The sequence below is a fragment of the Castor canadensis genome, chromosome 1, assembly GCF_047511655.1.
Source record: "Castor canadensis chromosome 1, mCasCan1.hap1v2, whole genome shotgun sequence".
Classification (NCBI taxonomy): Eukaryota; Metazoa; Chordata; class Mammalia; order Rodentia; family Castoridae; genus Castor; species Castor canadensis.
This window is the reverse complement of record NC_133386.1, coordinates 155,634,948-155,658,676: the sequence shown is the minus strand read 5'-3', so window position 1 is coordinate 155,658,676 and position 23,729 is coordinate 155,634,948. Positions and strand designations below refer to the sequence as shown.

The following is a 23,729-nucleotide window of genomic DNA, read 5'->3' as shown; positions in this document are numbered from 1 at the left end:
ACTTATGCAGTTCTCATGTCTGCCTCATGTGGGTACTACCTCATGTTATAGAACCATCTGAGGCCCAGCTCATGCTAAGTGATTGTCTGAGCTTACAAGGTGGTAGAGGAAGAACTGAGTACGATGTCTGGCTCCAGGGCCTATGCCTTTAGGCACTCTTTCACACACGCACTGACAGCTTGGGGTCCTACTCCTCAGGCCTGGTTCTCCACTCCTCTACCTCATGCCCCATAAGATGGTTTAGTTTTCTCAGGCTTTGTCCTATCCACTAAGGTCAATAGGCAGGGCTGGAGCTTTTTAAGTGTCTTACAGTCGAGGGACAGGGAAGTGAAGGGTGGGACTCACCACAGACAGACCCCAGGCAACAGGGGTCCTCAGTGGGCCGAAGCAAGAGAACCTCCCCAAAGCGTGGGCAGCTCTCAGGCCGGGGGCCAGGGCAGTCCAGATCCACGGGAACGATGGTGTCTAGGGCTTGGCACTGATGCTGGCAGCAACCACTGAGAGAGCTGTTCCAAGTCTCCCCCAGGGCCCGCGGCACCCCCGTACTGTCAGTGCAGGCTGCAATTGATGTCAGAAGACTGAGGAAGTGGGGCAGACCCAGACTGTCCCAGGCTAGACCCTCCCTGGGACAACCTAGAGAAAACCTAGAAGGTCACAGAATGGGACTTCAGGAAGCAAAGGGGACCTTCGGGTGAGGCCAGCTTTGGAGGGCCCACCTGGGGCTGGGAGGAACCTACCACACTTGTCCTTCGGGATGCAGAGTGCAGAGTGGCGCCTGTGCAGGATGGTGCCTTCTGAGCACACGCAACCCTCACCCAGCACCTGGCACTGCTCTGGGTCCAGTGGACCTAGCAGCCCATCTTGGCATGTCTCGGGGGGTTCACAGGCTGCCACACACGCCTGGTAGGTGGAGTCACTGGAGCACAGGAAGGCTGCAGGGGCATAGCAGGCATCAGGCCTAACTTACACCTCACGTATGACTCCCCACTGAAGGCTGAAACAGCAGGAAAGGGCGAGGAGGGGGCTCAGAGCATCATCCTCACCTCAGCATTGCCTGCATAAATCAAGAGGTTTAGTGTCCACCCTCCTTCCTCTAAATCAGAAGTTAGCAAAGTACCGCCCACAGCCCAGATCCTGCCTATTGTCTGTTTTGCAAATAAAGTTTTATTAGAACATATTTGTGCCTGTTCTCAAGTATGTTGTCTGTGGCTGTTTTTGTACTACAAGGCTAGAGTTGAGTCCTGTGACAAAGATCATGTGGTTCCCTATCTGATCCTTTTAAGAGAAAAAGTTTGCCAACCTCAGGCTCTAGATCAGTGCTTCCCAACTTTCTTGACTATAAAAGGTGGCTTTTACAAAGTGGTCCAATACACACAGTGTATAGAATGGTGACCCTCAAGCTTGACTGCAGAAGATTCCCTTGGGAGCTGTGGAAATACCATGGTTGGGACCCCTATCCAGGACCAACTGGAATGCTATGGGACCCAAGCATTAATACTCTTTGAACTTCCCTGTATGACTAAAAATGGTAGTTGGGATTGAGAACTGCTGATATACAGAAACAAAAACTCTTTCATGAAATAATACTTAATCCTCCTATGCACAATACACACTGGTATTTTCTATTCTAGTCTATTGCATTTTTTCAAATGCTACTGCACACATATCCCTGTGTCAGATGTCACAGTGTTTGAAAAACACTACTTTGTATGCTTTTTGTCTTTTTATCTTTTCTCTGTGATATTATAGGTGTGCTCTTCCTGTGACTACCCTGAGCCATTCTGGACAAATTTCCATTTAGAAATCAAACTGCTATAGTCCAGGCCACCCTTGCCTATCCACCTACCTAGCAGGGTGATGAGGAAGAAGTGAATTTCATTTCCATCCTCGAGAAAGGAGGGAGAGACCCAAAGAAGAGAACAATGAGCAAAAACTGCGCAAACGGGGCTAGAGTGTGTCTCAAGTGGTAGAGCACCTGCCTAGCAAGCATGAGGCCCTGAGTTCAACCCCCAGTGCTGAAAAACAAAATTAAGCAAAGAGACTAATATTTACTGGCTGGTAATCATGTGACAGGCATGCGTACACACATTATTTCTATGGTCTTGATTAAATAATAAACTAAATAAATTTGTTTATTAATTATTAATTTACTAATATAGATTATAATAAAATAATTCATTATTCATACAAGGTATATTTAGTGTATCAAAAATTAAACATAAATATCAAATACCAACAGGGGACAGGAACCCACCCTTTGACCCCTACTCACGGCAGTAGTCGGAACGCCGCCACTCAATGCACACGTGGAACTTGTGGCACATTGCCACATACACAGTCAGTGCCACACAGGGCTGCTGCACATACTTGGTGTCCCGGATCCACAGCTCACAGAAGGACTCTGGGGGGACCTGGGCATACGCATCAGGCAGTGCTGCCCACGCTGGTGCCCCATATCCCAGGCCCCAGCTCCTCCCAGCCCTTCCCAGGGGAGCAATGAGGTTCTGCCTGTGGCTTCTGTCCCCCTCCCCAGCCCAGAAAGTCTCCCACCCTGGACCCAGTTGACACATACAAAGCGGTGGCAGTCACTGAAGGTGTGGTTGGACACCATACGAAGGCAGGGTGAGCAGTCAGCTGTGGCACAGCTGTCTGGGCGGAAGCGGGTCTGGCCTTCTGAGGTCAAGGAGCTTGGCACCTGCCAGCTGTCCAGGAAAGGAGCTGGGTCCTCAGCTCCACCCACCACAGAGCCATCCTTCAAGGTGAAGTCATTGGCTGCATCTCCATCACAGACACCTGAAAGGGCAGAGTTGTCCCAACATCCACAAAAATCACTGCCACTTCCAGGTCTTCCACTTTCACTTTGAGTACCCATCACAATTCTTTGGACTACTACTTTTCTCCACTTTAGATGAAGGAGATGAGGCACAGAAGAGCTAGGAATCACGCTGTGTGAGAAAGTGTCTTTGTCCTTAGGAAATACACACCAAAGGGCACAATGTCTTGAAGTGACTTCCAAATGGTTCAGGTATTCATATATACATATGTGTATATGTTATTATATGTGTGTGTAATATATGCATGTGATATGTATATTATATATTGCATATATATGAAGAGAGAGAGGAGAGGGAGAGAGAAAGAAAAAGAGAAAGAGGGAAAGAGAGAGAGAAGCAAATGGGACAAAATGTGAACAATCAGTAAATCTGGATAAAAGATAATGAGAGCCTCTTATGCTATTTTTTTCAATTTCTCAGTCTCACATATCAAAATAAAAAGCGATCCCAAAGAATGTACTTTAGCAGAGATTGCTAGCTAATTATAACACCCGTTTCTTCTTCTTGGAGTCAGTCATCCTGTCTTTTCCAATCTCCCTTACAATTGGCAATGGCCATGTGACTGAGTCCTAGCTAGCGGAGTGTGAGTGAAGGTGAGTGGCTCCCTTCCCAAATGTCTTCCCTCTATGGAGTTGGAAGCTTGTGCAGAAAATGGCAGAGCCACAGATGGAAGGAATCTGGGTCTCTGGATTACCACTAGTCACTTGGAAATTCACACACACAATAAATAAATTCTGGTGTATTAAGACAGTGAGATCAGGATGTGACCTTGGTCTCTCATACACCATGCCATATTCAGGGCTCCAGACACACACTTCTCAGCCTCGCATTTTGCTTTCTCTTCTCTCCTTACTTGAAATATGTTCTCAGACATCCTTCAAAGGGCACATCACACACACCCATCCGTGACCTTCCCAATTCTGTATAATAGAATTTTGCAGGTCTGTCTTTCACAAAAGATTTTAGCTGAGGGCCAATACTCATTTTTCCTGAGAGTCTCACTAATCTCAGCATTCACCTTGTTGCTTAGTGGAGTTCCCTAGATATTAAGCACTAGCTCAGATTAAACAAAAATATAAATGATATGACTTCTGTTCTGACATCTCCAATTACCAGGTCTATGAACATAAACCATAACTTGAGTTAAAACTCTCTGATTTTACTCAAGTTCCACTGATCACATTTTGGGTCTTGGTTTTGAGTCACTGAGAAAGGTCACAGAAGTATTGGAAGGATGATTTGACCTGCTGGGCTTCCGTTGACCACAGGGTTCTTTGCAAGAGATGAGCAGAGTAGAAGAGAGAAATGGTGAGAAAAGGCTGTTGCTGGGGGGTAGTGGCGGCAGTGGTGCTTGTGTGTGTATGTGTGAAAGGAAACATGTTTGTGTCAGTAAGACTGGAAGCTCCATAAAATAGGATTTTGTCATTTTACTCACTATTCTGTACCCAGTAACTGGTACATAGCAAGTATGTGTGGTGCAAAGGACAAGTATGGAGCTGCCTTGCACGTGTGAGTGCATGTGTAGAGGTCATTCTGAAAGCAAGGGCACGGATGGAAATGAGCAATGGTGCAGGTAGAAGATGGCAGGCATACGTGTGTGTGTGTGTGTGTGTGTGTGTGTGTGTGTGTGTAAGTGTTCCTGTGTCACCCATCATCACAACCATAGCAGTCTATCATGAAATACCCTTGCAAAGGTCAACAGCTTATACTTAGACTCCTTCCGTACCCCTTTTTCTTAGTCAAACACATCCAATTCCTTAGAACATGTCTTCTGTGGTCATGCTGTGGTCAGAAGAGCACAAGTTCTCTGTGTTGTGGCAACTCTGTCACATGTCATCAGGGAAGCACTTAACCTCTTTGCGCCTCTTGTCTTTGGTTTATTGGGGATACTAAGTGCCACCTCTCAGGGGTGTTGTGTGGATGACCTGGAGTAAGTGAGCTCACAAGTGTGGAGTGCTTTGTGAAAGCCAGGCACATGCAGACAGGAAGGATTATCTGGCATTAGGAGGCTTTCGGAAAGCTGACAGATAAACCTGCTGGAAGTGACAACTGCCTAAGGCCAGAGCCCTGTATTAGCTCCCTGCTATCTTTTTCAGCTCCAGAACACAAGACATCTGCCTCGCTTGCCTGGCAGCTCGGATAGTCACATCTCTGGCCTGGTACCCTCTCTTCCTGGTCCAGGGGAATCTATGTCTGGTGGCAGAGATGGATTTGAGAAGCACTCCCCTCCCTCAGCTGGGTCCCACCTCACCACACAGGCCATGGCCCTGGGTCTTGCTGGCTTTGCTGGTCTCCAAGATCATGAGTCCTGAGCTGTGGAACCACTGGATTTGGATACGTGAAGGCGTCCGGACCACATACATGTGGCCTGTATCCTCAATTCGGAACCCATACCTGCTCACGGGTGGCCACACAGCCTGTGAGTCCACAGTCACCTTGAGAGGAAGGGGGATTCAGTGTGAACACAAATTGTCCATCCATCCATCATCCTTTTGTTAATCCATCTGTCCATCCATCATCTGATGAATATTTACTAGGTACCTCCTATGTGCCACATGCATACAAGACACAGTCCAATATGGCATAGGATAATTCTGAAAATATTTTTATGAGCAAAAAATAAATACAACAGCAGGAGGCAGGCTGCATCTCATGCCTGCATAAACACAAATCCCGAGCCTTTCTAATCACTGTCTTCTTTCCTGATTCTGTTCATATCATTTCTGCTGGGAGATTTTCCCTAAATCCACAGACTCGAGGGTTTGATACTCCTCTGATGTCAGCTCACCTCTGTACTGACCATTAGACCAGAATTTAATTGTTCCCTACTCTAGGTTCCTAGTGACTATGAGTTTCTTAAAGGATAAGCTGTGTCTGAATCTTTGAATCCCCAGCACCTGCCTTTGGACTTGACATAAGTTGGGTGCTCAATCAATAGTTGTTAAATATTCAACACATCCTAATCCTCACAAACAGTTTAAATTCAAAGCTGCAACCTCTATTACATATGAACAAGGATAAATGTGGACGTAACATAAATTATTAGTTTTATGCTATAAAACTGAGAAAGGAAAAAGATTAAGATTATAAAATATTTATTATGACTTAACCTCCTTCCTTCAAGAAGAGATAATTTTATTCATCACTTTACAAATTATTCAGTACATGAACTACCGTGTTGGAGTAGAGGGAGTCCCAATCCAGAACTCTGTGATGTTGGGAAAGTCCCCGCTCTCTCATAGCCTGGGTCTTTCTATTTGTACTGACAGGGGGCTTGGACAGAGAGCTTGGACAGTTTCCAACTTCTCACCTGTGTTCACAGGCCTCTAAGTCCAGGTAAGAGCAAAGGACAAAAGCTTCAAAACTGAGTACTTGGACTTCCTCTTCTGACCAAGATGGAGGAATAGGGACTGGATTTACCTTCTTCTCTAAGCAACCAAAAAAAAAAAACCCTGACAAAATATATGAAATGACCAGTTTCTAGCATTGAACCATTGCCAGCACAGGAGAGTGATTCCTGAAGAGGTGGAAGCAGAGGAAATGAGTCTTATGACTGCCCGAGGTTATTGCTTGGAGGTTCCAGGCCACAGTGAAAGGAGGAAGGACCCAGGCATAACCTGGAAATTTTCTTGGGTTTTCAAGACTTTTAAGGTTCATAGAGGCCAAGATAGCCAGTTTTCAGAAAGAAGAGGTTGACTAGGGAAAGCATATGATCTGAAGCTTTGCAGAGAGCCTTGCTCTGACTCCATCTTGACTATGTTCTGAGTTTTCAGCTAAATATTGATAAGTATATGCAGATAAGAAAACTACCTGAGACCTCAGGAGAAAATCTGAGGTCCTTTCAGACCTCATCTGAAAGGAACAGATAGAAAAATTCTCACAGCTGACACAGGGTTGGGAATAGTGGGAGCTACCACCAGCTAGAGTAGAAACATGTCATATATAGAGAGTATGGGGTAAGGAATGCTTCCGTGGGACAAAAAAGAGTAAAGGAACAAAATCGTACTTAGAGTAAAGACTATTCTGGCTTTGCTTAACACAACTTAAAGACAACCTCAAAATGATCAAACTGCTTCTAGCAAGCCTAAGAATACTTTTACAAACAAAAAGAATATCCAGCATCCAAAGTGGATGGTAAAACTCACAGTGTATGGAATCCAATCAACTGTAAATCTTTCAAAGAAGCAAGAAAATATAACCCATAATTTAAAAAGAAAAGAAATAAAAAATGACCCAGAAGTGACATGGTTGATGGCATTAGTAGACAAGTACATCAAAAACAATTATAACTATATTCTACAGGTTCAAGAGAGAAAAACAGAAGTATGTTGAGGTGACGTCTAAAAGTTATCAGAAACCCAAATCAAATTTCTAATCATGAAAAATCCACTGAATGAGATTAACATATGTTTAGGGACCACAGATGAAAAATTAATTAGCTTAGAGCAGCAGAGGCCTAGTGTGGTGGCACACAACTGTAATTCCAGCAATTTGGGAGGCAGAGATAGAAGGATCATGGCTTGAGGCCAATTCAGGCAAAAGCTAATGAAACTGTATTTCAAAAGCAAGCCAGGTGTAGTATTCATGCCTATAATATCAGTTACTTGGGAAGCAGAGATAGGTGGATCATGGTTTGAAGTCAGCCTGGGCAGTTAGTGGTTCAGACGATATCTGAAACACAAACTAAAAGCAAAAGGAGTGGGGACATGGCTCAAGTGGTAGAGTAATTGCCTAGCAAATGTAAGGCCCTGAGTTTAATTCAAAGTACCACCCCTCCCCCAGAAAAAAAAAGACAGAGCAATAGGTATTACCCAAAATGAAGCACAGGAAGAAAACAGGTTGAGAAAATGAACATAGTGATCTGTAGGACAGAAAAAGAGTATGAGTGATCTGTAGAACAACTTCAAGTGTTCTAATATACATGTAATTGGAGTCCCCAAAAGAGAAAGTGAACTCTTTATTGATATATGCTACAATGTGGATGAACCTCAAAAACTTGAGGCTAAGTGGAAGAAGCTGGATACAAAAGTCACATACTGTGTGACTCCATTTATGTGAAATAGCCAGAATAAGTAAATCCATAAGCGGAATGCAGATGGTAGGTGGTAGGGGTTGGAGGGAGAGGTTAACGAGGAGCAATTGCCTTATGGTATGAGATTTCCTTTTAGAGCAGTGAAATTTTTCAGAACTAGAAAGAGGTGCTGGTTACGGATATATAGATATATTATACACAAATGTGAACACTGATAAAAAGAAACCTGGAGAAGGTAATACAGACAAGTTGGACGAAGTGAAATTCAGAACAAAGGTTTTTTTTACCAGGTTAAAAAAAGTCATTTCTTAAGGATAAGAGGTTCATAAAAGGATCCCCATATGTCAAGAGGGCATAAAAATCCCAAATGTTACTCACCCAATAACAGAATTTCAAAATATGTGACCAAAACTGATAAAAATCCAAGTAGAAATAAACAAATCAACAATTATAACCAGTTAATTCAACATCCTCTTTCCATAACTAATGGAACAAGTAAAACAGAAGATGAGTGAGAGTTTAGAGACTTGGATAATGCTGTTCACAACTTAACCTCACCGACATCCATAGAACACTCCACCCAGCTTTAGAGTACAGATTTACTAAGATAGAGTATACTCTGGACATAAGTCTTGTTACATTTAAAAGGGTCCAAGCTGGAAAAATGGTATTTTCTGAACTCAATGGACTTAAATTAGAAATCAGTAAAAGAAAGGGTATCTGGATAATCACCAAATATTTGGAAATGAAATAGAATATTTATAAATAAATCACGAGTTAGATAAAAGTCAAAAGAGGTGTTTAAAAGTATTTAAACCACAAAGAGGGTGAATATGGTGGATGTACTTTGTATATGTGTATGAAATAGAACAATTAAACCTGTTGAAATTGTTCTAAGAAATGAGGGTAGGGAGGATGAGGGAGAATGATGGAGGAGGTGAATCTAATTAAGATATACTGTAAGCACATATGAAAATGTCACAATTAATCCCCCTGTACAACTAATATATGCTAATAAATAAAAATGTATTTTGTGTTTTTGGGGTTTTTTTTTGGCGGCACTGGGGTTTGAACTCAGGACCTTACACTTGCTAGACAGGCACTCTTATCACTTGAGCCACTCCACCAGCCCCATAAAAATGTATTTTGAACTGATCAGAAATAAAGCACATCTTATCACACCTTGTGGAACACAGATAAGTCAGTATTTAGAGGATAAATTGTAATACTATATGCTTCTATTGCAAAAAGCAGAAAAGACCTCCAATCAATGAGTTAGGCTTCCACCTTAATAAGTAGAGTAAATTAACCCTAACAGAAGCAGAAGAAATAATATAATAAAGATATGAGCAGAAATCAATGAAATAAAAAACAACAAAGAAAATCTATAATCTATTTATTAGTGTCTCCTTGGAATTTTATCAGTGTTTTATTCCATTTGAGAAGAACAATAAACTTGATAAACCCCTAGCCAGATGGTCAAGGAAAAGAGGGAAGACACAAATTACCAATATCAATGTTGTTGGTCCCTCCTCCTGCCTCCTGACAACCACTGCCTTCTTTTTTTTTTTCACGTCCAAGAGCAAGGTTTAATGGCAGGCTCAAACTGCAACCACTGCCTTCTTTCCCTATGGTTTTGCCATTTCCAAAATATCATGTAAATTGAACCAAAGAGTCTATAGTGAGATTAGCCCATGTTTGCAGGGGATGAAACTATCCAACACCATGATTGTGATAATGGTTACATGACTGTAGGTGTTTGATAAAACGTACAGAATTGCCTAAAGTCAGGAATTACTTTCCACTTTTATTCAACATAGTCTTGGAATTCCTAGAGCAATAAGGAATTCAAATAGGAAAAGAAGTAGTCAAACTATCCCTGTTTGTAAATGACATGATCTTCTACCTAAAAGACCCAGAAAAATCTACAAAAAAACTCCTAGACATCATAAACACCTTCAGCAGAATACAAAATCAATTCACAAAAATCAATAGCCTTTCTATATACCAGCAATGGACAGAATAGAAAGACTACAGGAAAACAATTCCATTTAAAAATAGCCTCAAAAAAATAAGATACCTAGTAATAAACTTAACAAAGGAAGTGAAAGACCTCTACAATGAAAACTACCTCATTGAAGAAATAAATCAAAAAAGATGACAGAAAATGGAAAGATCCCTGATGCTCATGGACTGGCAGAATCAATATTGTGAAAATGGCTAGATCACCAAATGCAATCCCCATCAAAATCCCAATGACATTCATCACAGAGATTGAGAAATCAACCCCAAAGTTCATATGGAAGCACAAAAGACATTGAATAGCCAAGACAATGCTGAGCAAAAAGAATAATACTGGAGGATCACAATACCTGACTTCAAATTATACTACAGAGACATGGCAATAAAAACAGCATGGTACTGACACAAAAACAGATATGAAGACCAATGGACCAGAATAGAAGACCCAGATAAGAACACACATAGCTATGATTTTGACAAAGTGCCCAAAATATACGATAAAGACAGCCTTTTCAATAAATGTTGCTGGGAAAGCTGGATCTGCAGAAAACTAAAACTAGATCCATGTCTTTCACACTATATAAATATCAATTCAAAGTGGATTAAGGACCTTAACATAAGACTTGGAACTTTGAAGCCAGTGCAGGAAAGAGTAGGGAATATACTGGAACTTACAGACATAAGCAATAACTTCCTAAATAGAACTCCAATGCTTCAGCAACTAAGAGAAAGGACTGACAAATGGGACAACATGAAACTAAAAAGCTTATGCACAAAAATGGAATTGGTCACTAGACTGAAGAGGCAGCCCACAGACTAGGAGAAAATCTGTGCCAGCTATACATCTGACTATGGATTAATAACCAGAATATGTAGGGAGCTCAAAAAACTAAACTCTCCCCAAATCAATGACCCAATGAAGAAATGGACAAATGAACTGAACAGAGCTTTTTCAAAGGAAGAAGTCCAAATGGTCAAAAAACACATGAAGAAATACTCAATATCCCTGGCCATAAAGGAAATGCAAATCAAAACCATACTAAGATTCCACCTCACTGCTGTTTGAATCAAGAACACCACCACCAAGAAATGCTGGCGAGGATGTGGGGAAAAAGGAAAGCTTATACACTGCTGGTGGGAATGTAAGCTAGGACAACCACTTTGGAAAACAATATGGAGGCTTCTTAAAAAACTAAACTTAGATCTGCCATATGATCCAGCAATCCCACTCCTAGGGATATACCCGAAGGAATGCAACTCCTTAAGGCTATTCCAAAGGCACCTGCACACCTATGTTTATTGAAGCACTATTCATAATAGCCAAGCTATGGAAACAGCCAAGATGCCCCACTACCTATGAATGGATTAAGAAAATGTGGTATTTATAGGCAAAGGAATTTTACTCAGCCACAAAAAAAAAATGAAATTTTGTCATTCACAGGTAAATGGATGGCACTGGAGAACATCATCTTAAGTGAATTTAGCCAGGTTCAGAAAGCCAAAGACTACATGTTTTCCCTCATATGTGGAAAATAGGCCCAATACAAATAAAATCAATCATATATATATATATATACACACACACACACAAATATATACAGAATATGTAACCAAAAGTAGGACTGGTAGAGGAGACCAAAGGAGGAAGAAAAGAGGAAAAAATGATAGCAAATAATAATGAAATACATCACATCTGTGTAGAAACAAGACGTAATGAAACACACTGAAAACAACACAGGATCAGGGGAAAGGCAAGAAAGTGCAGTGGAGGGGGGTTGCATTGACTTAAGCACAATGCATGTACAAGTACAATACCAAGACAAAATTCCCACTGAACAACAAACAGACACCTAAACAACAAAGGATAAGAAAGAAAAACAGGTCATGCTAAGGGGAGAGCACTAACAGCAGGCGGAGAGTAAAAGAAGGAAGTAAAGAAAGTGAATATGGTTGATGTACTTTCTATATAAGAATGAATATAGAATATTTAAACCTGTTGAAATCACCATAAGAATGGGATTAACATAAAATGGAGAAAAATGGAGGGGATGAACCAATTCAGGATATAATACATATATATGTAGAAATGTCACAATGAACTCCCTGTATAGCTATCTTAAACAAAATGTCTTTTTTTCAAAAATGAAGGACAGGAAGGTAAAGCAGGTCTTGTCTGGGAGTTGATACCAGCAGGAGTGGGGAAGATATAAGGAGATGGTGAAGGAAGGTGAATATGGTGGGAATATTATGCACACATGTATAAAAATGGAAAAATGAGACCTGTTGAAACTATTCTAAGAAGGGAGGGAAGGGAGATAAAGGAGAACAATGGAGGGGGTGACTTTAACTAAGATAACACTGTAAGCACTTTGCAAATGTCACAATGTACCTCCAGTACAACAATAATATGATAATAGAAATAAAAAATAAACTTTCAGAATTGTATATTAAAGAGAATGAATTTATGTATGCAAGTTATGCCTTAATTTTTAAAAATGGAAAAAATAAAAAGCTAAGGCTAAAGCTTCCATCTCACGACAAAACCCCCATCCCAAGCTGTTTCTGAGATCTTTAGCGTAAAGAGCTTGTCTTCAGAGATCAAAGGCCGATTCCAACAGGAAGTACAGATCTTGGCTGAGGAATGGGGGAAAGCCATGACTTTGGGACTGTAGGAGGAGACCCTGTTGGGAGGAAACCCGCTGTAAGGGTGGACTATTGTTGAACACTCCAGCTTCCCTGGCTGAGGTAGCTTTAACTTCAAGCTCCTTACTTACACAATCCCATTCTTGGAAGGGGCCCTAGTAATGTATTTACATGTCATATGTTTTTATAAAAATTACAAAAGTGAGACATTTTAACTGAACGATTAAAGGCCATTGTCTCTTGCCATTCTGACTTTGTATCACAAAATCATTCCGGATATGATTCCTGTCAGGGGAGGAAGACCTCAGACATTAGGGTGATAACAAACATTCTAATTAAAGTAACTTCCAAATATACCTAATTTTGCATCCTGCCCTTCTATGACAGCTGCTCTACCCTGGAGACCACTTCTTGGATGCACTTACCTTCCTGTTGAAGCGGTCAATAGTAACGTGATAGACTAGGTGAGTCACATTCAGTGTCACCAAACAGAATGGGGGCCAGTTCAGGTGTCCCTGCAGAAAGAGGCTGGTATCACCAACCCACAGCCCTATCCTAAATTGCACTTTGAGTGCAATTATGAGTGCACTCAAAGGGTTGGGCAGATGGTGTGTAGAATCCTACAGAATACCTCTGATTCCGTCTGACCTCATGCAAGCCCAGCGGAAGGAAGGAAGGAAGGAAGGAAAGGAGGGAGGAAGGGAGGAAGGCAGGGAGGGAGGGAGGAAGGAAGGGAGGAAGTTGCTGCTTCCATCCATCTGGCTCACAGGGCCATCCTATCAGGCAATCCTCTGCATCTGGCACCCATGACCATAGGCCACAGCCTTGGAGTGGCCTCCCAGCAGCCCCATACTCCAGTGCCAACCCACAGGAGCCCTAAAAAGCTGGTGTAAGCTGGCTCTCTCTGCTCAACTCTTCCCCCATGGTCACCCAGGAGCTGTCACCTGGCCTGCAGTAGGGAGACCATAACCATTCCAGATGAGTCTTAGGAGACAAAGGGAGCTGTTGCTGTGGGGGCTTCCTCATCTGTCCTCATCTCTGGCACCTCTCAAAGCCCAGCTCACTGCCCAACCTGCCCTCTAAACCGAGTCCAATTCCCAGGTCCTGACAGGGAGGAAGGCAAGGGGCAGTTACCAGGTTGGCACTTTTGCAGTCAAGGACATGGACAGTGATCATTTCATTTGGGCTCTGGCTGAGGATGTAGATGGCCTCCTTGAACAGGGCTGCGTGGCTCCCATCAAAGGTTACAAAGCTCAGGTCAGGGAAGATTGAGCATCGGCCTGCGGGCAGGGGCAGGGTAAGAGAATAAGCAGGTATCTTCAAGGTCAAGTCCTCCTAGGAAGATAAGCAGGTGTCTGGGTTCTTTCCTGGATGACTCAGAGGCCCTGGGGGTTGGATGGTCCCCCAGATCAGGGATCTCACGGAAGTCAGGAGTCAAAAGGGTAGGAAATCTTCTAGGTCAGAGGTCACACTAGGATGAGAGGACCACGGGAAGGAAGACAGGGGAGCACACAGATCTGTGATAGAGATCTGGCTGGGTAGGGGTACAAGGAGGACATGGAGGCTCTGCTGATCCCACAACTCACAGGCACACTCCCAGACAGGACAGCAGCGATCCCCGCCCACTCGTACAGCAAGGCCCAGGACCCCACAGTGACGGGGTGCAGCGCCTTGAGGACAGTGCTGGGACTGGTTCACACGGATCAGCTGGCCTTCTAGGCAGATGTGGCGAATGCAGTTCTGCTCAGCGATGGGCTGGGGCACAGAGTAGAGGGACAGCATCAGAGCCTACCCCCCAGTACCCCCAAAACTTTTTTCATCCCCCAAGCCTGCTAGAATGCAGGTTCTACAGGGCAGAGCACCTTGAGGTTAAACTATGTGGGGATGGTGAACCTGCCAGGCCACCTGGGGCCTGAAGCTGCACTTACTGCAATATTGGGAACCATGGGAAAGATTCCCTGAGGTTTCAGGGAATCTTGTACAGAGAGGTCCAGGTACACAGGCCTGCAGACACATACTCACAGACACCCACATGTACATGCATGTGTGCACAAAGTTTCTCCCTCTCCATTTCACACAAAGATACATATAAAGAGTCTCACACCATGCATCACACACACAAGAACACACACAGATAGATTAGCATTCACTTTGTCTAACACATGAACACAGAAGTGTGCACACAGTCTTATTGCAGGTACTCAAAACACAAACATGCACCTACTTGTACACCCTCATTGTCATACCCAGGGTGTCACAGCAAGCCACCCAATCAGCCCCCAGAGCCCAGATGGGTAGGCTGAGACCCTGATGTGACTTCAGAAACCAGAGGAGGCTGGGAAATATCTTAGGCACCTGGAGCTTGGGGCAGAGGTGAAGACAGTAACTACATCTCCATCTTTTGGCCTGACAGCTGTAAAAAGACAAGGCTTCAGGAGGCCTGGGGATGTGAGTGTATGGTGGTATCCAGTCCAGTGGCACCAGGTGTGTGTGGGGGTGGGGAAGGCATGGAAGGAGAGTCCACAGAGAGGTGAGAAACCCGCACATCACTTACAACACAGGTAGCAGATGTGTTCGCCTCAGTGGTGATTGCCAAGGCTCCAGCTGACCCCTCTGCGATGCTCTGGGCTGGAGCTGAGCGCCCAGACTGCTCAGTGGTAGCCTCGCCCACTGGCTCTGCTGGGGGTTGGAGCCCTGCTGAGGTCCCATGGGCCTCTGCCAGCTGAGGCAGCAGAACCAGTGAGCTCTCGCGGGAGGCCGTCCTGGCTGAGACACGGCTCAGGGGGTAGGATGTGGGCACCAGTGGCACTGTGCGAGCTTGGGGGCCCTCAACCTCAGTCACCAAGGGGGCAACAGTGGGTGTAAGCTCTGTGGACTTACCCTGGGCAGAGCCATAGGTGGAGGTGGGCAGAGATACTTGCTTAGATAGGATGGCCATTTTCTGTGAAGTGCTCTTTCGTGGGGCAACAGATTCTGTGGGGACTGTCCCTGTAACCATGGTCACGACTCCAGAGGTTGACAGTGTGTCTCCCAAAAGCAGATCTGGAGTTGTGCCTGTTACCTGAGGGGCTGGGGAGCTGGAGAGTTGCACCTGGGCCACCATAGCTGGGGTGGGAGATACTGCTGTACCGAGTGTCTGAGCAGGTGGAGTTGTGGCCACTGCCAGAGATGTGGCCTGATGTTGAAGTAGAAAGGTGATGTCAGAGCCTTTGGAGCCGGGTGTGGCCACTGGGGCAGATGTGCCCACCTTGGCTAAGGGAAGGCTGGTGTCAGGAGGCAGGCCAGAGAGGAGCTGGGATGGCCGAGTTAACTCCAGAGACATTAAGGCTGTGGCTCCCAGCCCATGAGCAACTGTGGACAGGCTGGTAGCAGCCAGAGTTTGTGGGGACAGAGCTGGAGGCCCGGTGGCTGTGGTGGTATGTCGGGCTGGGCGAGGTAGAGCAGTGGAGACTGTACTTGGATGTGGGGACACTGGCAGACTCATAAGATGGCTGTGCTCAGGTTCACCCTGCTTTGTGGATGGCACCACCTCCATGCCCTGGGTGGCAAGGGGACTGAGAGGAGCCGGTTCTACAGTTGTGCTCACCATGACCAGGGGGCTACTGGGACTTGAAACATTCTGGGCCTGGGGTACCCCTGTCTTCTTCATGACCTTAGTTACTGCAGGTGTCTGAAAGGCCTTGTGAGATCCCGAGGCGGTAGGGGCCCTGAAGGTCACTCCAGGGGAATCCACAGGCCTGGAGGAGGGACTTGCTGGCAAGGAGGGCTGCAGGGATGTTGTCCTAACAGGCCAAGAGCTATGGCCTGAGACTGTCACAGCTTTGGTCATGAGTGGGAAGCGAGGACCAGGGGGTGACCAGGAAGAGACTGTGATGTTGGGGCTCTCTGGAAAGGTTACAGTCACCTTGATTGTCTCCCTGGCCACTGATACCATACCATGTGTGGGTGTCTGTAGTGAAAGAGGGTGGGATGAGGATTCTGGGAGATGGGAGGTGGTCAGGAAGCTGGAGGTCACTCCCTTGCTGGCAGGGGTCTCTGTGGGGTGGGCAGGGAGGTTGGATGCAGTGAGTCCCAGTGGCTGCTGCAGGGCTGGCTGGGTGGGGCCTGGGGATAGCACTGGCCCCTCAGTGGCGGCCATCAGTGGGTTCAGGACAGAGATAAGCGGGGCTGTTGAGGAGAGGGCCGGCCTGTGGCTGGGGGCCCTGGGAGTTTCCTGTGGAAGCTGCAGCTGTTTGTCACTGGGGGTGGGCAGGACTTGACCAGGCTTCAGGGTCTCATTGTCAAGGGTCTCTGTGGGAACCCAAACCGCTGGCTCTATACCTGAGGCAGGCAAGATAGAGAGGAGATTAGGACAGGGTAACTGCTACCCCATGGGCACCATCACTGGGCAGGACTAAGGTGTAGGTTGAAGGACTGGCACGCTAAGTGACAGGGTAAGAGCAGTTTCCAGTGGCCAAGCAGCCAGGGACCTCTGTCTCCTGACATTGGATGACTTCAGGGAAGTTAACAGGTCTGTACTCTGACCTAGACCTCAAATCCTGATACCAGAGTCAGGAGACCTCAGGTCTAAGCCTAGCTGCCCCAACTATTCAGCATCAGACTCCAAGTCAGTTCTGTCACTACTCTGGTCCTCATCTTTCCCCTTGTGAAATGGGTGAGTGGACCGGATCAGGCCTCTGCCTGCTCTGAAGTGTTCTCCTTCCAGAGACCCTCTTCTGACTCTACTACTCCAGAACTTGGAACACACTGGGGACTTGGAGGAATCTAAGCCACTTACAGTCTTCCATATAGACACATCTCTGTGTGACTTCATCCAGGACCTTGGGGGCAGGGCACACAGGGACACAGCCTTCTACCCTAAGGACAGAATGGGGAATAGGTCAGTGGTCTAGAATAGGGGGTCAGTCACTCCTATTTTCTTTACCTGGCTACAACACAGGTCTCATTCCTCCTCAGAACACATGCATATGCATGTGCACGTGCTTATTATAAACCTCAGTACGGTCCCTGTCACACATGTGCACAGGAGCACCCATATCTACATCTGTGTGCTGCACACTCCTACACTACCCCACCTGACCAAGAGGGAGACACAGGTGAACAAGGTATGGCTACGCACACACTTGTGCACATGCTCACACATCTCTACTTAGGTACATTCTCACAAAGTCTCACATATGTCCTGCAAGCCTGCAGAATGCCAAATGTTTACACACACATTTGTACATACACATTCACACAGACTCCCACAAGTGTCCGTGTATACATCCTCAAGCACACATAGCTTCACATAACATCTGCATGCATGAAGCTCACATGTGTGCATATGTAAAGCTATGTACAGCACATGTACAGTTGTACATGCAAACACACACAAGGCTCAGCTATATACACATCATGCACAAATAGACATACACAGATGCATATGTATTTTATTATATAGTGCACTCATATATAAAGGCACATTTACCCTGGTACACACATCCCCATACACACAACACATGAGCACTTAGACACTGATATACATCAGTACATACACATGCCTTAGTACATACTCATGTATGTGCTCAGACTACAGAAAAGCCCATGTATGTACACAAGCATGCACACATGCATGTTGAATACTCTGGTACACACACATTGATTCCATATCCACAGTTCCCTAGCCCTCACCTGGGCACATCCTGGCAGCTGGCTGCCCTTGGGTCTCGGCAGGTTTGGAAGCAGGGGCTGGCACAGGCCTCATAGTGCCACTCACAGATGGGGTAGGCGGCCCCTGGGGGTTTGGTATCTAGAAAGAAGACCCAATCCAGAATCTCTGGACTGAGTGAGACTGGGCACCAGCTCTGGGCCAGACACCACAGCACAGAAGTAATCCCAGCTCAGCCCATGCCCTTTCTGTCCTGTGGAGCAGACAACTGGGTTCACACAGGAAAAGGGTAAAGAGCCATGCTAAGGGGACAGTATTCATAATGGCTGAGATCCTGGGGATCCTAGGATGGGTGCCATGAACTTGGTGTAGGGATGAGCCTGTAGGAGTCTGGCACAGGTACTTGGAGTCGGGTTTTGAGGGCTGGCTGAAGAGTAGGCTTGCAACCCTGATCTCTCCCTAAGGATGTCCAGTCACCTGCCCCTCTGGGACCTCGGTGTCAGGCTTTCCCCTGGCATAGTCACCTCCTCTTGCACTGTCTCTGGCAGGACCATTACAGAACTCCATGGGGGCAAGAGGCTTTCCCTTGAGGGGTGTGGTGAGGCATTGGGGACCTCTTCTCCTCCAAGCTTAAGGCACTCTTGGACATCTGGCCCTAACAGGTGAGGGAGGCACTCTCTTTGAGCAATATCTCTGTTCCCTGAACTAGGACCTGGTGCTGTCTGAGCACTGTCCTACCTCAGGTAGTTAGGCTAATGGTAATAAGACAATAAGGCCAGATCTTAAATAGCACTGAGTGCTACACCACACAGAGCACTATATCTGCTCCTGAATCCTCCTGGTCATCCTATGAAGCAGACACTCTTATTTTCCCAACACTATAGATGAGGAAATCAAGTCACAAATGAGGATAGGAAAATAAACTTCTTGAGATATTCTCTAAAGAGGCCCTGTGGCCATTGCTTTGATAAATGAGGGAAGGGTCTTAGCCTATGGGAGTGGGGACAGTGGAGGGAGACAAGACTTCAGACTATGTTGGCACATGTAACTGGTCTCTGACACCACAGCTGGAGCAGGGAGGTGTGGGCAGGCTCCACGGAGGGCAGAGGGAACAGTACCCCTCACCTCACCCCAGCAGCCCCTTCCAGGCACCCTGATCCTCATGCTGCTGCTGACTGAAGACATGTGCTTTTCCAAGAGCCTGGAGATGGGAACGCAGAACTGACATCGGGGAGCATTTACTGTGTGTCAGGCCCAGAGGGAAGGGAATGAGAACCATCAATCCTCACGGTATCCTTTTGAGACAAATAACCTTATTTTCTAGGTGAAGATACAGAGTTGGGGAGATGGAGGTTCCCTTCCAATGCTAAGGACCAGTGTCAGAATTTGAACCCGGGCTTCAAAGCCTGGGTTCATTCTACTCTGCCCAGTGTCTCTGAGAGAAGGGCAGTTCTTCCATCCTAGCTGATGATGGGTCTGTCCTGATCAGCATCACTAGGGACTCAGTACATGAGGGTTGAATGTAAGCATGGCCTCTCCAGGGTTGAATCAGAGATCAACACATTTTGGGGACAAACCCAGATGGCAACGGGTGGGCAAGCTTTGGCCTGAAGTGAAAAGATCAGGGATTTGTCCTGTCACTGCCTGGGTGCCCCATGGGAGAGATGGGACTGTTAACTTCTTAGCCTGGTGCTACAGTGGACAGTCTTTAAGCTCACAGGCAAATGTGAGCTCATGTGCCCCATCAGCAAGAAACCTGAGCTGTGGGCAACACAAGCAGCCACCAGATCTCCTCTCTCTTCACTTCCACAAAGGCTGTGTATTTTGAGACCATGTAGTTAGCCTACAGCACTAGGTAGGACCCAGGAAATTGGTTGAGCCCCAACCCACGCTGTTACTGCTCCCTAGCCTGCCAACATGGAGGACATGCCACCCCCTGTCCCAGGGATGACCCCCATATGGTCTCCTTGTGCCAGGAAAGTAACAGTTCTGTTTCTTGGGACCTGGTGGGGAGGGGGCAGGTAGAGAAGTTGAGTAAGGGCAGAGGGCTGAGGCTCAAGGGTGATGGCAGGGTAATCACCTACCTAGAAGACGGAAGAGTGTGCTCTGGCGGAACGCCTCCACATGCTCGTATAGCCCTAGGGCCAGCCTAAGGCCCGACACATAGAGGAAGGAGCCAGGCTTTGCCAGGGATTCCAGGGCCACCAGGCCTGCCCGCCAAGTCCCCTGGTGCAGTGAGAAGGAGGCATGGTGACGGAAGGCCTCACTCTCCTGCCACTTAGCCAGCTCCACTGACCCATTGGCTGTGACGTGGAGGAAGAAGTTGGGTCTGTCCGCTGCTTCCAGGGATACCACATCCGGGTCTGTACAGTGCCACATAAGTGAGGTCAGTGCAGAGAAAGGGTCGGCACATATGTGCTTTCGCTGACTGAGGACAACAGTTCCCTGTGGATCAACTGGACTGTGTTTCTTCATGACTGCCCCAGCTTCCTTAGCCCTCCCACTTCTGCCTGCTGACTACCCTCTGCTCACACTGTCTGTCTGATGGACGGTTACAGGAACCTCCAACTGCAGAGCCTCGAACTGTCTCCTGTCCTGCTCTCCCTCCCTCCTTCCCTTCTTCCCTTCTCCTTCCTCCCTCTGTAAACATTCCTGAGGACCTTCACCTTTCCCAGGTCTGTTACTACTCTAGATGCCCAGGATCCAGCAGTGAGTAAAGCAGACAGAAATGGAGTTAGAGTCTGTTGGACAAGCTGGGGTTTGGCCGTTTGCCAGGTTTCAGTGTCCCCGTGACATTTGTTGGTCCCCATTTCTTTCTGTCATCATCTTTCCTATCTCACAGGAACCAAGACAAGGAGCCCCTCTTGTGTAGACCCCTAGTTCCCAAGTGGGCTTTACTGTCCAGTGCCCTGGGCACCGTACAGGAGAAGGAACACAGGATGGGCAGAGGGAGAGCCTGGGCACTCTTAGGACTCAGGAGACACAGGCCTGAATATGACATGAAGCCTGGGAGGACGAGGGTCCTTTCCATGCCATATTCTCCAAGGCCAGGAAACTTGGGGATTCCACTTAGCATGTTCATAAAACTACTGGGAAGCCAGCACCCTCTCTGGACCACACCTTATTTGCTGGACTGCAATACTGAAAGAAGAGCAGAAAGTTCTCGCTAGGCAGAGGGCCAAACTCTGGAGGTTGGGAGACACCCTTTCTCAGGCAGAACCACAAGGATCTGGGGATCAGAAATGCCTAAGGAGGAAGCAATCTCATGGGGTCAGGAGCTTCTGCTCTTCCTCCCCTCACTCCCAGGCTCCTCTTGCAGCTATACAATTCTGCCCTGCACTTCCTACTATACCCTGGCTTCTACCACCACCAGCATCCCCCATATCCAGGGACCTTGGCTTACCTGGAGTGGTGGAGCAGGAATCAGGTGTCCCTTCTCTTCTTATGAGCCCTTCTGTAGCTCCTCAGTAACCAACTCCTGAGCCTAGCTCACAAGTCCCTATCTGACTTCTTCTCACCCCTCAGCGGGACCATCACTTATTTTAAGAAGCTTCCCCTGACTCCCCAAGACTGACTTAGGGGCTCCTGCCCAGTGTTCCCTCAAGTGGCCCCAGGTGACTGAGACTACTGCTAAACAGGACTTTTACTCTTACATCGTTGATTCCCTTGCCCAGCTCTGTGTCTGGCATGGGGTTAGGGGTTAATGAAAGGAGGTAGAAAGGGAGACAGGGAGGAGGGAAGGAGGAAGAGGAGACAGAAGGGAGAACAGAGGAAGGAAAGAGGAACAGGAAGGTGGAGGAGGAAAAGAAGAAGGGGGAAAGGGAGGAGTTGCTGCTACTGTGCTAGAACACAGAGGTTACACATCTAGGCCTTGCTCTTCCTGGTATTTTTTTGGAAGATGGAAAATATTTCTTTCTTTCACGGAAACTAAGAAACTGAGCCAGAAGCCCAGTGTGAATTGGGAAAAGGGCACCTGATGGACCCTCAATTCCCCCTCTACAGTGGATGGCTCAAGGTTTCAGCACCCTCTCCTCCACCACCTGCCTCCCTCCCTCCTAAAAGGGCTAGACTGGGGCCAGGGTGGGCCTTACCGTGAGCCTTTGCCTTGTACAGAGCAGCGGTCAACAGGAAGCTCACAATGTCTCCCGGCTCTACATCCTTCGCCCTCACTAGGGCTATGTCATGACCTGCTGCTTTCATGGCCACCAGGGCGCCACTGGCTGCCATGCTGGACAGCTGATAGGGGCCCTTACCTAGTGCTAGAGAGAAGAGCTCAGTCAGAAAACTCACTCCCATCCTACCTGTCCCGCCCCATCAGACGTGGGGAAGAGGAAAGGGTAGCAGGGAGCAACTCTTAGAGAATTCTTATGCCTAGGCCAGGGACCTTGATATCTATGAGAAGGAAGAAAAAAGGACCCCAGACTGGCAGTGCCTGAAGGCAGTTGCCCTCTCTGCACACTGCCTGACTCATTCACAGAGAAACTTTGAAGAAGGCCAGAAGGCATCTGGGCCCCCAAGTGGGTCTCTACGTCTGTCTAGCTTCTGGAACATCACCAGTGTAGCCACTGGGAGAAGATATCACTCCTGGTCTCTGCCCACCAAGGGCCTGAGGGATGAATGCTGGGAGGCCCAGGCTCGATGTTAATGTTCATTTACTTATTTCGAGAATGAGGCACTTTTGTGTTTGGGGGATTCCTACAGGTTGGAGTGGTTGTTTCAGGCAATTGCAACAGCTGTAATTGAGCTTCCTGCTTCTGATGTGCCCCCACCCTCCTCTGCCTACTCCTCATAGCAGCCTGAGTCACCTTCCCTGTCACACTCCCTTCTGGGACTCACCAGTGGCTTCCCATTGCTCTTAGGATAGAATCCAGGGAGCCCAGCTTGAATTCAGGGGCCCTTCCACTCTGGGCCCCTGATTCTTCCCAGTTCCTCAGCTCCCTGGCTCCTGCTACATCGAACTTCTCTTGCTCTTCCTTGAAAGTAACAAGCTCTGTCCTTATCTTCATAGCGTCTCTCCACCCCCACAGAATAGTCCTCCCCTTTTTGTGCCTGGCAAACACCTACTCAAATCTCTGGAGACCAGCTCAAATGTCACCTCCTTGGTAGAGCTCTCCCTGCCACACACAAACATCCTCCCTTCTCCTCTGTGCTCCACCAGCCCTTGGAACAGACACACACCAGTTATAGCTCTATGACACAAGTCCAAATTGGGGGTCCATGTCTGTGTCCCCCACTTGTCAACAGATAGGCAGTGCTCTACTGGTAACTGGTCAACCAGTTCTCAAAAAAAAAAAAAAAAAAACCAAAACCAGTGTGTAGTGTTTGCTGATTTCCATGGTGTAAAAACACCCAGCAGTGATCAATTTCAAACTGCCAACTAAATGCAAAGTTAGGAGCACACACGTGGTGCTGGGTAGGTTATGGCCCCCCACTCCAGGGTGACAGGTCCCATTTATCACTGACTTCCCAGCACCCCACAAGGCACAAGGCCCAGACCACTGAAAATGTTAGTAAAAGAACGGAGCAAGGAATGGATGAGTGGGTGGGA

General features: G+C 46.8%; 1 protein-coding gene across 1 annotated transcript in view; it reads right to left on the bottom strand.

Moving 5' to 3' along the window:
* Otog (otogelin) overlaps window positions 1-23,729 on the bottom strand; it is a 78,086-nt gene that overhangs the window by 9,116 nt on the left and 45,241 nt on the right. Inside the window, exons 32-44 of the mRNA XM_020170158.2 lie at window positions 22,273-22,440; window positions 20,266-20,544; window positions 18,205-18,322; window positions 17,309-17,388; window positions 15,086-16,851; window positions 14,118-14,286; window positions 13,666-13,811; window positions 12,957-13,046; window positions 5,086-5,269; window positions 2,573-2,793; window positions 2,273-2,411; window positions 738-932; window positions 346-558 (exon numbers count right to left, since the gene is read on the bottom strand). Of these exons, the coding sequence (XP_020025747.2) occupies window positions 346-558; window positions 738-932; window positions 2,273-2,411; window positions 2,573-2,793; window positions 5,086-5,269; window positions 12,957-13,046; window positions 13,666-13,811; window positions 14,118-14,286; window positions 15,086-16,851; window positions 17,309-17,388; window positions 18,205-18,322; window positions 20,266-20,544; window positions 22,273-22,440 (3,768 nt within the window). The remainder of the gene's footprint in view (window positions 1-345; window positions 559-737; window positions 933-2,272; window positions 2,412-2,572; window positions 2,794-5,085; window positions 5,270-12,956; window positions 13,047-13,665; window positions 13,812-14,117; window positions 14,287-15,085; window positions 16,852-17,308; window positions 17,389-18,204; window positions 18,323-20,265; window positions 20,545-22,272; window positions 22,441-23,729) is intronic.